This window comes from Arachis ipaensis, chromosome B03 (assembly GCF_000816755.2).
Source record: "Arachis ipaensis cultivar K30076 chromosome B03, Araip1.1, whole genome shotgun sequence".
NCBI classification, from domain to species: domain Eukaryota; kingdom Viridiplantae; phylum Streptophyta; class Magnoliopsida; order Fabales; family Fabaceae; genus Arachis; species Arachis ipaensis.
This window is the reverse complement of record NC_029787.2, coordinates 129780862-129794553: the sequence shown is the minus strand read 5'-3', so window position 1 is coordinate 129794553 and position 13692 is coordinate 129780862. Positions and strand designations below refer to the sequence as shown.

General features: G+C 34.9%; 2 protein-coding genes across 3 annotated transcripts; both read right to left on the bottom strand.

The window, feature by feature from the left end:
* Positions 402-4371, bottom strand: LOC107631679. The gene is made up of 3 exons (XM_016335200.2): positions 3381-4371; positions 1459-1569; positions 402-976 (listed from the first exon to the last, which is right to left on the bottom strand). The coding sequence occupies exons 1-3, from the start codon at positions 4023-4025 to the stop codon at positions 824-826; spliced, it is 909 nt and encodes a 302-aa protein (XP_016190686.1). The 5' UTR covers positions 4026-4371; the 3' UTR covers positions 402-823.
* LOC107631680 (polyadenylate-binding protein 2) lies at positions 5078-9228 on the bottom strand. Of its 2 annotated transcripts, none has more exons than XM_021119829.1 (6): positions 9144-9228; positions 8857-9079; positions 8323-8393; positions 5811-6002; positions 5517-5644; positions 5078-5397 (listed from the first exon to the last, which is right to left on the bottom strand). In XM_021119829.1, exons 2-6 carry the CDS (start codon positions 9062-9064, stop codon positions 5349-5351), a joined length of 648 nt encoding a protein of 215 aa, XP_020975488.1. In that variant the 5' UTR covers positions 9065-9079; positions 9144-9228; the 3' UTR covers positions 5078-5348. The 2 variants fall into 2 exon arrangements, with proteins under 2 accessions (XP_020975488.1, XP_016190688.1); XM_016335202.2 differs by adding an exon at positions 7154-7617 and having other exon boundaries at positions 8857-9222.

Sequence of the window (13692 nt, the reverse complement as noted above, 5' to 3'; positions counted from 1 at the left end):
ATATCTTTTATTTTTTTTTCTATTATAAAAAAAACAATATAATTCACTCTTTGTAACATAATACAAAGTAACAGCTATATTATGTTACACTCTTCATTGAAAAATATTTGTCAAGGTAACACAACCCTAGATATTGTCCCTACAAAAAGAACGTTGATTCAAAATCTATTTTATAAGAAACTAAAATGAAAAATACCTCTAAAATAAATCAGATTTTCGTTTTAAGATTATCAAGACACGAATACTTTTTCCCAATTTTTCGGATAACAATCTTTAATGGATTTTAGTCGTCCACTCCACCTAGCAAGACTACATCTCTCTTACCAATAAGCTTTTTCAATATTCACCAATGCATATAATGAAGGTTATTAGAATACGATCCGTAATTGATGACCCATAAAGAAAAGAAAAGAAAAAAATATTATCTAATATACAGAAGAAAGCCGATTTCCTTTGTAACTTGTAACCATCAACACGAGAACGTAGAAAGAAATTGATGATGTTTACCTTTCAAACTTTAATCAAAAGTACATGCACAAGCATAGAGGGCAAGTGATACGTTCCTGAACTTTTAACATTGAACCAGAGTTCAGCATATTCTGTCATCTTAGTTTGTCTTGTGTGAATTGTTCTGACATGTATCCACAGCTAATTTGAGGCGCTCTCCAAATAAGGGTAACCATTGTCTATATGCTGATATAATGTTGGATATTTGTGACTTTTGTCTTCATTGACTATATTCAGTGGCATAGTGTTACAAAGAATATTACACCAAGATTTGCAACTCCAAAATATCAGGATTTTACTCAGTTTAACCCAAGCTTCATATAGGGTGGACCTCCTGTTTCACCTCATCATCAACTGAATTAGATGTTTCTAAGGTATCATTTTCTTCACGTGTTTCCAGCTTGCTTTCCTGCAATTTACCAGTCTTACCAATTGCAAGAATCAGACCAAGTTGTCTTCGTTGTTGCTCCTACAAAAACATAGATACAATCAAGAAAAGTCAAATTCCGGTAAAAATTTACGTGGATACTTGGGAATGTGAAGAGGTCAAGAAAATTTTAATCAACCAAGACATGGCTAGACAAATTTAATTTTATATATATATGTGTGTGTGTGTGTGTGGCTATATTTGAAATATGAGTTTGGGCTACTTTCAGCATTACCAGGAGAAGAATAAGTTACATCATTATAAAAAGATCTTTCACTTTGCACCGGAATATTTAGCAGCTTTTTAATGCGTATAATGCTGGTAATGAATCAAAATGAAATCAGTAAAGCAAATGAAAGCTACAGAAGTAGAATACAGTTACCAGAAAAAGGGACAGTTACATATGCATTGCTAGCACGTGTTTAATTAAGGTATGATTACTTATTAATAAATATGCATCAGTCAAATTCCAAATAGTGTCCGCTTTCTCTGCAGAGTTTAAATAACGTAGGAGGTATGATTACCTGCATTGCTAGCAAAACTTGTTGAATTTCAACCATCTCTTTCTCCAAAATGTCTGATTGCACCGCTAATGCTCTAGCAGCCTCAGAATTCTTCTGCGCCAGCACTGCAGTCTTCGAGAAATGAAATATAATTAATTACATATCATATCTCAGTAAGCATTAAGTTTTCAAAATTTTTAAATCAGTACAGTGTGTTAAACCACAGCCAACCATTCAAAATGTTTATTAATGCTTGAAAAACCAGTTAATATACTCTATTTGCTATAACAAAGCATTTGCAGATGTAGTTTCACTCGCAATTAAGTATGATTAACATCTATCCGGCTTTGGGCACTTCTATTTTATCCAATATCATATAGATCAAGTAAGGATATGAAAACTTTCAGTAGAAGTAAATGACGCCCAGTCTAGACAAGGGTATCTCAACTAAAACATGAATAAAACTAAATACCAATAAGTTAATATAAAAAAGTCTACAACGAACTTTCATTAGTACTAAAGCTAAACAAATTCCAGTGTTGACGCGTGTTGTGAAAGTTAAACAGACTAGCATGTGCATGTCTTAAGCACATTTTTCTTGGATTTGGCCCTACTACTCATTCTTGCATGGGATTTCCTCCTGTTCTTTTGCTAAGGTTGGCCTTAATGGCCGTGTTTCTACGAGGTTTGCTTGGCTGTGTTGTCACCTGTGTAATGGGATGCTCCTATTTGGCTGCTATCTACACTATGTAAATCTTGTAAGTGCTGTTTGGTCTTGTACCTGCTTGGGTTGTGGTGTTCCTGGTTCCTCCTGCTGTGTGACAACCACTAGATATCTTCCCAACATGATTTCCATAAAAAATTCTACAAAATCTACCTCAACAGCACCGAGGGGAGACAGAAAAAGTGTCCAGCACCTTTAGTAGGTTGAGGCACAGCCACACAACTACTTCGATGAGGCACTCACTTATCTATATTGCGTTAATGAACTTTCAGTATTGTCTGCATATAGCTATAAGCAAACAAAACAATGAGGACCGACCTGGCTAACTGCAATGAGTAAGTGTCAAACTAAACTACGACAAAGCTTTTTCCCCTAAATATGACCATTGCATCCTATCATAGGCCATATCTATATTATGTCATTTAATGGGAGTCTAATTCCTTGTCAATGGTAAGTGGTCAAATCGAAATGTTATTCAGAAATCAGAATAATTAGTTTTCAATTTTGAATAGGAGCCATATTCAAGAAAAAGGGATAATGGATTTGTTGATGAGTGTGTTGGAGAAAGAAACTGGAAATGAAGAATTGACACACGAGCAATAACAAGGGAAGTTGATGATACAGAATCAAGGTAAAACACCTGAACCCATGTCAAAAGAAGAACATGAGGAAATGATAATAACAGTTTAAGTTGGATTTTGACTAGGCCTGAGGAATTAAATCACAGAATGATCCATGGAACCACAATTGGATTCATTTCTTATTTTCCAATGAAACCAGGCTCTGGGCTACTAATCAAGGCTTTTGTAGTCATTTTGTTATGAATCCATATTATCGATGTTTGGCAAGAAATCATAATCCAGGCTCTGGCATGTTAATTTATAACCCAACGACCTCACACCATATTACCTTGTACCTCCAAAAGCAGAATTGCAACTATCTTGATTGTTTGTGGTTAGTTGTAAATGAGTAAAAAATGCATTAGAAGACTTAGCAGTTATTAGATTCTATCCAGTGGCTACTTGAACTACTCTAATTTCCTTTTTCCTTCGTAAATAAGTTAGCAACTTAGCATCAACATAAACCTAACACCAAAACTTCCGCTCAATGATCAACTTCCACACATCAACACATTGCATCGCCTTTAGAAGCCAGAATCAAATGCTTAGCTACACTACACAACAACACAGTCTTGCAGCCATAGATAGTAATCAATTACCTCAGTTATGGGCTCCTTCAAGGTCTTCCTAGTGACGCGAAACCTTATTGCCAACTTCTCCAATTCCCTCGACAAAACCCTAGAAATGGCGGAGGTGCTCCTAAAATCCTCCTCCAATTTCTCAATCCTCTGCAACAGGTTCACCTCCAACCCATCCTTCACCGTCTCCCTACAAACCCTCCTCCATTGCCGTCTCCGGATCCACGCGCCACTCAAAACTCCAAAAACCAGCGCCAAGGTTCCCCAGACAGCAGCCTTACTCCCAATCGCGGCCAAAAGCTCCTTCTTCAAACCCGCAACCACGGCGACACAGACCGACGCGAACGCAGAAGAAAGCAGGCACGAGAATTCGATGAGAGAAAGGAAGTCGTCGAAATCAAAACCGCCAGCGCCAGCAGCATGTTTGGGGAGAGCTCCGTCAGAATCGTAGGCTGCGAGGTTAAATGCATCTGCTCGGGTGGCGAGGAAGGTGAAGTGGCTGGGTTTGAAAGGCAGCGATGGGTTGAGGTGCAGTATTGGGAAGTGGTGGCGGGAGCGCAAGGAAATGATGGAGCGGGAGAGGTTGCAGCTTCCGGCGAAGTAGAGTGAGTGATGGGTGGAAGGTGAACGCGCCAAGAGTAGGTGAGGAGTGAAAGTGAGTAACATTGTTTCTGTTACAATCCAGGTGTGAAGTGTTTCTACTTTCTCCTTTTTAGTGTTGAGTTAATGGTGTATTTTCATTTCAAGCATTTTTAGCACTCTTGGTGCTGGACGATGATTTTGAGGGTGTTGAATAGTTCACGTCCAATTTCTCATACATGAGCTGACAGCGTAGCAAATGCAGGTTGAGGGGGCTTTGATTTCTATGCACCTGTGCCTCCGAATGATTATCGAGATGTTGATCTGGGTGTTAAATTAGATACTACTACTAATAACGATTAACAAAGCTTATCAAATGAATCCTTCAGGAGAAGCATCTTTCCAAAAGTAGCGACTAAAATTGTAACTTCAACCTCACCTCCACAACCACAAGTGCTGACTGCTGCGCATGGAAGTGGTTCTCAACATCCACTGATAAGAAAATTCGATTCCCATGAGACCATGACCAAATGCTAATTATGCTGCATAACTAACATGAGTCAGTCATTTGGAGTCAACTTAATTCCAGTCTAATCTTAGAACCCCCCAAAACCAAAAAAGAAGTCATAAATTAATATGTTGTACTGTAGCCTAATATTTTCGTGATGAAAAAGTTTAACCAACAACATTTTTAAACAAGTGAACAATGTGAATTAATAAAGTTAAAAAGAATAAATTAATCTTAAATTTAATTAAACAATATGTGAACAATGAATAAATTAATCTTAAATTTAATTAGTAGTATTAAATTAAAATATAATATATTTTTATTTAATTGATAATTGTTCATGTTCAAAATAATCATTGTTTACCTAATACTCCCCTTTTATGATATCTTTTAAGTAAATTTTACAAGTCCTTCTAAGCAGTAAACTTTTATTATTTAACTGTAAACATCTTTATTTTTATTAAACACTACAATTAGTGCAATATCTTTTTTCTTAATGTCAATACTCAATACTATTACTATATAATTTCAAAGTAGCCTGATTTAAACCGAGTAATTTATTGTGTCAAAATCAGCATGGTCAAATTTTTTCTCTTTTTTGAAATTAGGCATTGAAGACCCTAGTCAGGAATGGAGAGGAACTAGGTTTACTGCATTGATGTACGGTCATTATAATCTATAACAAACTGACCTTATGCAGTACACAGTAATATTCAATGACAATTATAAACCATCTTTTAGAGTCTAAGCATGAATCGTATACCACAAATAACAGCCTAAGACAAATAGAGAGTAAATATTCTCTCAATCACATGATACATAATGATCCACGGATTAAGAAAATAATAATAAAATGCTCCAGGATGCATCCGCTTCCTATTATCACCATCCCATATGAGCTTCTAGTAGTATGGCATGTAACGAGTTGACCTTCTAAACCTAGGAACCTTCCTGCAGTATGTTTAATGCAAAATGAGAAAAGCCACAACATCAAATAATCTAGTCATAAATAAAAAAACATGGATCTTTTTTTGTCAACAAACATGATTTAACTGAGAGAAGCAGCATACCCGTATCCATAAGGAGAGTAAAAGTAAGGAGGAGGATATGGCCTCCTAAAGCCATATGCCATGTAGGGATTATAGCGCCTAGGACGATACTGTTTCATTCCAGGAACATTGGTCCTCTTAGGCAAGACCTGTAAACATATCCAAATCATTATAACGATCTATGGTCAGGGATAAAGCTAACAACAAAGCTTAAACCCAATGTTTTCATTACAACAACAACAACAACAAGCCTTATGTGGGATAAACCCAAAGTTTTCATTAAGCTGACAAAAATTAGTAGTTGAAACAACATACCTTCAATTGACGCCCATGTAACTCCGATTCATTCAAGACAAGAGCCTCTTGAACAGCTTCAACTTCCACGAACTCCACATAAGCAAAACCTTTAGGGTGGCCGAACTTGTCAGTCAGGATGGTGACCCTGTTCACTGTACCACATGATTGAAAGTGTTGCTGAACTTCCTCTGGCGTGCATGCATAATCAACCTATAAAACAATAAATTCAGGGGAATTCTATGTCCTTAATGAACTAGTCTAGACAAAACTCACAAAATGTTTGACTATGTTAAAAAGAATCCAGACTACCTAATATCCCATTACAGACCACATCCATATTTAAGACTCCAGTCTGGTCAGTATTATTTTATCACCTATTACCAAAAACTAAAATGACTAGTTCGTTTATTATGCATTCAATAGAAACTTGAGTTAAATCACTCCGAACCCTCTGCATAAATTGCAGGCAAAATTTCTACTTTTACCAACAATTATATCTTAATTATTACTTTCATCTGAAAAAGAAACAGAACCATAGACAGACCTCTAAATGCATCAAAACACTATGTTCTACCCTAAAAGGGAACTGGATGAGATTGTAATTTTAACTTTTCAAAGAAAAAGAATGCTAGCACACCCCTTAGAAATAAAAAAGTTACTTTAAGTTAATACTTTTAACCCCAAAATCATCAGGAAGCTTCCCAACTCAAACATAAGTAAAGTAACCACTAATTCTGAAACTGCATACCAACAACTCTGATCAATATATGATAATGAAAAGATATAATGAAACCAAGTCATCCATCCTGCCAAGTATTCTTATTAACATCGTAATGTTTCTAGTCATTTTACAGGCTCTTCTCAAAGTTTAGGTAAAGTGTCTCATGCATACAATATTTCCTTTTATTCCTCGTAGCAATTTACAACAGCACCAAACTTTTCTGCTTCAAAGGCATCCCAGAATGAGCAAAGTTGAGATATGTATCTCAAGAGGATTTCATTTAAGTAATGCATCATTGAGGAAAAAGAAAAAAGAAAAAAAAGGGACTAAAAGAGACTACCCAAAACTTTAATAGATAGGTCACTATTGCAGACTTCTCTATAAAATGTGTAGAATGAGATGTTGAGCAAAAGAATAAATTAAAGCAAATAATCAAACAAAAAATATAAACAGAACTTAATGTTTGGAAAGAATACTTGAAATGAGGTTAAAAGAATGATGAAAGTGCCACAGAAAAGAAGCAGCTGGCCAACTGCATACCCCTTGGCAAGTCAGCTAAACAACACAAAAGAGGCACTACAGACCTCATAGCAGTCAACAACAGGGCTCAAATGACTAAGATTACATTCCCAACACTTACAGAATCTTCTTCCCAAAGAACGACAAGCTGCCTCCTCCAGTAGTGAAGTTGAAGCATCTTTAACCCAATCTACCATCAGCTGGACAACTTACAGCCAAACAACTTACAGCCATCCCCATCATTCCATGAAACCCCATTCACAGTTTCCATGACATATTTTCTGTTTTCCTTTTTTTTTTGTCAATTCTCATTTCTTTTTTTTTCTCAACTTGGTTCTATTTTTCTTCAGTCAATTTTTTCATCTCTTTTTTTTTTTCTTTTCAAAAAATTTTCTCCATAGTATCTTTTTCTTTTTCCTTTTTTTTTTAAATTTTTTTCTTTGATATTAAGTTTCAAAAAGCATAGATACGCATTCTTTTCACACACTAGTACAAGTCTAAAAACGCCAATTACACTGGCCCACCCAGAAAACACAATGTAAGCATCCCAGCTTTAATTATAGAACCTGAGTAATAAGATTGACCCTGCGACCATAGTGAGACAATAACGTCAAACCCTGTCTCTGAATATCATCAATTCTCACTCCAAAGAGAATGAACATGTACATTTTCAGAAACTGTATAATAACGAGTAAAATACAAAACAAGAGCGTATAGAGTGCAGCTTGAGATTCATTCAACCAAAGTTTATTGACACCAAACCAGAATTACTGTATGCTTCAAGCCTTCAACATAGCAACATAACTTAATCATAAACTTATCAATGCAACCAGATCACAACCCCCAATTATCAGGCTTGCCTTGTATCATGGACAAATCTGCATGACTTATAACACATTCTGAGCCAAATATTTACAACATAAATCATTTATCCACCTTAAACAGACAGGACAAGTTTGATAGTGGCAATAACACTCAGAAATAAGGACAACAAAAGTCAAACTTTTAATATAAAACCATGTCTCTAATTGCCGCAATGTTTATCTATAGCAAAGAATCCTAGTATTCTCTCTTTTATACGCGGCCCTACAACTTCGTTTTACTAATTTTTAGTTGGATGCAATAATCCTTTTGTCATATCTTGATAATATTAAATGGCAAAGCCTGCCATTGCAAAAACAACATAAATCTCCCAATTTTAAAGTAAAAAGTCCTGAGTCATGTAAAAAGAATGTGTGGTGCAACCATGTGTTTGTATGTTCACATATAACTATTGACAACGAGACGTACATTGCCTACAAATACAGATCGAGAATCTGCCTCCTCCTTGTTTGCCTGAGAAGCAGCAGCAGTAGCAGGATCTACACAAAAATTCAAACCAGAAGTTGAAGCAACAAGAATAAAACTAACCTAAAACAAGCAAAAAACTAGTACTTTATTATAGTTGATAATTCGATAGACTCTGCAAGTTCTAACAAGTTCTCGCAATAATCATAAATAAAAAATAAGAAAAAACTCAACACAACAGCAAATATAAAGTTTAGACATATATAACACGAATGCACTAGATCTGGACAGGTAGATGGATCAAGCTAGAACGTTTCACATTCTGATAACTGCATCTTTGAAGAACGCTCAAGTAAAATAATAAAGCCAAAGCTCAAAGAAGGTTCAAAAAGCACAAAGAGCTTAAACCATTGTAAAACATAATACAGAAGAATCTTATAATTATTGTTAACTAACTCTAAATGCCGATCAATATATCAACAAAGGAAACAAAATTGAAATCACCGCATCAAAAAGTAAACGGAATTGAAGGATCACCTTGAACAGAGCCAATCTCCTTTTCGACCTTAGCTTGCATCTCGCGAAGAGCCGTAGCTTCCTCCTCCATCTCCTTAAGGCGGCGCTTCATTTCGTCGAGCTCCTTGACCTCGGGGTCGTCGTCGGGAGCGGACATGTCAACGTCACCTTCCATCTCGGCAACGTCAGGGATCTCTCCTCCGTACACCTCGTGCTCTTCTTCTTCCATTCTCCAAATTCAGTTCTGATTATGTGAAAAATCAACACGCACTATTATTGCACAATTTACAACTTACGGTGATGGTTACCGAGCTAGCTAGGGTTTGGAAAAGGTGAAGGTGGAACCGTGGAAGAGCACCCTATCCGTTACCCACCGTGTTCTTTTATCGTGTTNGAGTGAATACACATCCTTGCGACCTTATCCTGTTAATTTCTTCAAAGGAGTATGAGGTCTTTGATAAAAGAAATACCCTTTTCGTTTGTAGATATCTAATTTTGTGAGATTAGTTAGTTTTTTTGTCAATGAACTCTCTTTAAAATATATTTATGTGACACGTTAATCACTAATATATTATTCATTTAATTTTTATAAATAAAAATAATTTAAAAATTATTAATATTTCTTAATTTTACACAATAAATTTAGCTAATGTATTTAAAAAAGGTAATAAAAAACTAAACAGTATTGACAATTATCCTTAGAAGACAACGAGAGTCCCAATAAAAAATAATTTGTCAATCCTATTTAGTTCTTAATAGATAAACCAACAATTTAACATGTTATATAGGTTTATTCTGTTAATACAGAGAGAAAATATTGACAAAGAGGTTAATCAGTTTCATAGAAGTAAAGATCAGCGGCCAAAAAGTGTATTTTTTTAAGGATCTCGTTGTCTTTCGAAATAATTGTCAGGAGCCGTTTAGAATTTTTTCTCTGATAAAAATATCCAATCAAAGTACAATCTTAAGCCGGCGACAAGTTTTTTTCTCCTTTTCAACAAAGTAAATTACCTACCATTCTCTTCGAACATTCACTACATCAAATATTATCAAGGTTCTAAAAATCAAACTACCCATCAAATCGTTTTAATTATTCGTTCATCAATCTAGAAATTAAATTAAATTATTTTAACGATAGTTTAACTTAATTTTTAATTCTTTAAAAGAGAAAAGAAATTTAAGCATAGAAAGATAGATACTATTGGGAGAAAAGGGCAATGAGAGAAAAAAATAATCGGATTTATCGAATACGATAAGGTGTTATGTTACTTATGTGGACATGAAAATGTAGTAGGGATTTTATTTTTTAGTTACCCATGGTATCCCTAAAGGTATATCGTTGGTTAATGGGTTGTTGTATGCACAAGATGCGATTTGAACTTTTTATACTTACTTAAATGGACAAATGAGTCAACTATTCGACCAACTTAAACTAGTTTAGTAGGTGCTTTATGATACTAGTAACATGAGGTGAAAGGTGTATGAAAGGTATAAGAAGTAGGTAGATCCAGGGAATACTAGAGGACATTATACTCAACCTACATGAAAAGGTTTGTGTGTATTATTCGAGTGGTAAGAAATGAGTTTTGTATTGTTCTTTACTTTTATTTTTTTTGTAACTTGGTAAGAATGTTGTTGTGCAATTCAAGATTATGAATCCATCCTTGATGGTAATATTAAAAGGAGAAAGAATTAATAGTCATTGAATATTTTTTTATACTCTCTTAATAGGTTAAATATAATAATAATATAAAAAATTGTATCATCTTGTATAAATTATTGGCTCACTTTAAGGAGAATTTATTCCGAAACAAGAAATTTTTGACATTATTATTGCGCAAGAGATTCTCTATTTTACGAAAAAAACTAAATCCAAGAAAAGCACTCTGACTTTTAAAATTGATTTGGAAAAAACTTATGAAATAGTTGACTGGAGGTTTTTGGCCCATATCCTTTAAAATTTTGGTTTTTTTTGTCCTACAATTAATTTGATTATAAATTGTGTCACTGCTCTCTCCTTGTCTATTCTTTGAAATGGGAATCATCTAAATGACTTTACTACTAGTTGGGGTCTTAGGTAAGGAGATCTTATGTCACCCTATCTTTTTATGTTGTATATGGAGAGATTGGCATGCTTTATTAGTCATCAGGTTAATATGGGTTTGTGGAAGCTTGTTGCTATTTCTAGAGGGGAACCAAAAATATTCCACTTGTTCATATCCTGACCCAAAACATAAGCCAAACCCAATAAAGTTAAAAGGCTCAATCAAGAAGAATGGCCTCATCCACTTATCCGACCTCTTCTAAGAGGTCGAGCCCGACTAAAACAGGCAGCTCATACTTATCTGAGTGAGTAACTACCTCCCTAAATCTCTCACCCACTTCTAGAAAAGAGATCTCAATAACCTTAAGATAAAGGGACGATTATCCACCATCAAAAGTGGAACTACTCAAACGGTAGTTATTGGCACATTACCTATAAATATCCTGGCACACTCAGGTATTTTTAAGTTCCAATATACAAAAACCTGCTTAACCCCTTGCTGACTTAGACATCGGAGTGTTTTGCAGGTACCATCCTCCATCCTTTCACACACATAATTCGGATAGAGGCTCCTTGACGCAGAACAAGTCAGAGGCCACATTCCTTAAATACTTGGGCCTCGTGAGCAAGCCTAATCCACATCTGGTTTCAGGTAACCTTCGGAACACCACTTAATGATTGCAGATGATTTGCTTTTATTTTGTAAAATTACGAAGAAACAAGTGCAAAATCTGATGGTAGTTTTGAAGACTTTTTGCAAAGCATATGGAATAAAGATCAATGTAAAGAAGTCTAAAGCGTTTTGCTTCAGGAATGTCTCTGCGACAAGGAAAGAAATCTTTATTGGGATGTCCTCCATCAGATATTTCCAAGACTTGGACAGGTATCTTAAGGTTACCTTTAGCCATTCTAGGATGATCTGTTCAGCTTTTAATGGTATCCAGCATAAGATTCGAAAAGACTAGCAAGTTGGAAAAAGAGTTTGCTCAACCGGACAGGTAGACTCTGGTTGATCAATTCTATTGTAGTTGCTATTCCTACGTACTAGATGCAGGTCTCTATGTTTCCCAAATGAATAATCAGTAAATTAGAGTCTATGATGAGAATTTTTTTTTTTTTTTTGGAAAAGATAAGCTGATGAAAAAATATTGAACTTGTTAGTTGGAAGGTGCTGGTTACTCCAAAAAAAAAATATGGAGGTTTAGGGATTCGAGATCCTTATTGGGCAAATATTTCCCTTCTTGCAAAACTAGTTTGAACTTTTTTCCATCAGCCAAATAAGCTATTAGTCGAATTGTTAAATGCCAAATATCGATCATCTCAAGATGACTGTTTTAAATTGTCCTAGGAATACAGACTCTCACATTTGAAAGAGCCTTTGCAAGACTTGAAAAGTTTTGAAGGTTGAGTTTATTTAGTTTATTGGGGATTTGAAGCATACTTTTTGGTTTTTTCGCTGGAGGAGAGAAAGGAAGTTATCTAATGAAATGAATTATATTCACACTTTTTTATTCGAACTTTCGAATACAGGATATCTGGTTAGTTGGTAGGTGACATTTGAAGACTCTTTATTCTCCTCTATCTCAGAATCTGAAAGGTAACATTCTTTCTTACAATCTAAATGTGCAAACGAGTTTGAAAGTGTGTTGGTATTAGTCTGAGTCTGCATCCAAAGTTTATGACTCACGCAATAATTTTTTATGGTTATGTAAGCAGCTTTTTAGTTAGAATGAGCGGGAGAATTGGCCTTGGCTTTGGTGCCAACTTGTTCCGAAAAAGCACAAGCTTTTAGCTTGTTTATGTCTTAGGAATGCTCTTCCTACTGCAAGTTTTTGCTTCAAAAGAGGGATGCCGTAATCGGATAGGTGCCCAAGATGTCTTTCAAACCAGGAATCGATTTTACATTGTATTCGAGATTGTCCAAAAACTCAACTTGTATGACATATGTTGGATATTTCTTATCATCCTCTGGATTTGAAGAACTAGTTCTTGTATCATAGCAAAGAGCATCCGTTCAGATTTTTTCGGAACTTTGGTGGATATGGAAAGCAAGGAATAATGATATATTTAATCCTCATGAGACTTGGCCTCCGAAAAAAAAAATGATTTGACTTTAGCTTCAGAATATGAGCTTAGGAGTGTTTTTGAATTACAATAGAATTTTGGGGTGTGAGTGTGTTTGAGTATTTTTCTGAAACAAAGTTCCAACCTTTATTCTTTCAAGTCTTCTTCTATTTATAAGAATCTTCAACCAATCAAATTCAAGAATAACTTTCACGCATGCTAGTCTTTGAATAACCATTCCCGCTCTTTATGTGCAACGTGTGTAACGCAAAAAATCATTTTCGAATTATTTTCCTTCCTCGACTTAGCGCATCGATTAGCTCATATTTCTCATTTCACGACAAATCTTTTTCGATATAATCCTTCACTCTTCGAAATAGAAATCCATTATATTTCGAATTCGGTATTTCTTGAAACAAGATATTTTTTATTAACAGAGGGTGAAGGTAGAAGAATAGAATTGAGCAAACGTAGCTTTAACAAAAATATTATTAACAATATATCAATTTCTTAAATTAGTAGTAAGAAATTTGAAAGTGGAATAACATTAATGACATTTTAAATGTTTTAATATCAAAAACTAAAATAAGATTCACCTTGAACGTTGGAAACTAAACCAGTAGTTTACTCTTTAATAAAATTCTTCCAATGGTGTTTCTAAAAAAAAATACACTTCTAAGAAAGAAAAATTTCACACCTCTAGTCTTGCTATGATTACACTAGTTTATAAAATGTTTATAATCTTTTAT

Bases quoted from the DNA above. Each gene is read 5' to 3' on its own strand.
- LOC107631679 (XM_016335200.2), bottom strand. From the start codon at position 4,025: ATGTTACTCACTTTCACTCCTCACCTACTCTTGGCGCGTTCACCTTCC. The intron at 1,570-3,380 runs GTAATTGATTAC...CATTTCTCGAAG, and splicing joins TGAAGGAGCCCATAACTGAG to ACTGCAGTGCTGGCGCAGAA. The intron at 977-1,458 runs GTAATCATACCT...ATGTTTTTGTAG, and splicing joins AAGTTTTGCTAGCAATGCAG to GAGCAACAACGAAGACAACT.
- LOC107631680 (XM_021119829.1), bottom strand. From the start codon at position 9,064: ATGGAAGAAGAAGAGCACGAGGTGTACGGAGGAGAGATCCCTGACGTT. The intron at 6,003-8,322 runs GTACGTCTCGTT...ATTGTTTTATAG, and splicing joins GATCTGTATTTGTAGGCAAT to GTTGATTATGCATGCACGCC. The intron at 5,645-5,810 runs GTATGTTGTTTC...ATATGTTTACAG, and splicing joins TACATGGGCGTCAATTGAAG to GTCTTGCCTAAGAGGACCAA.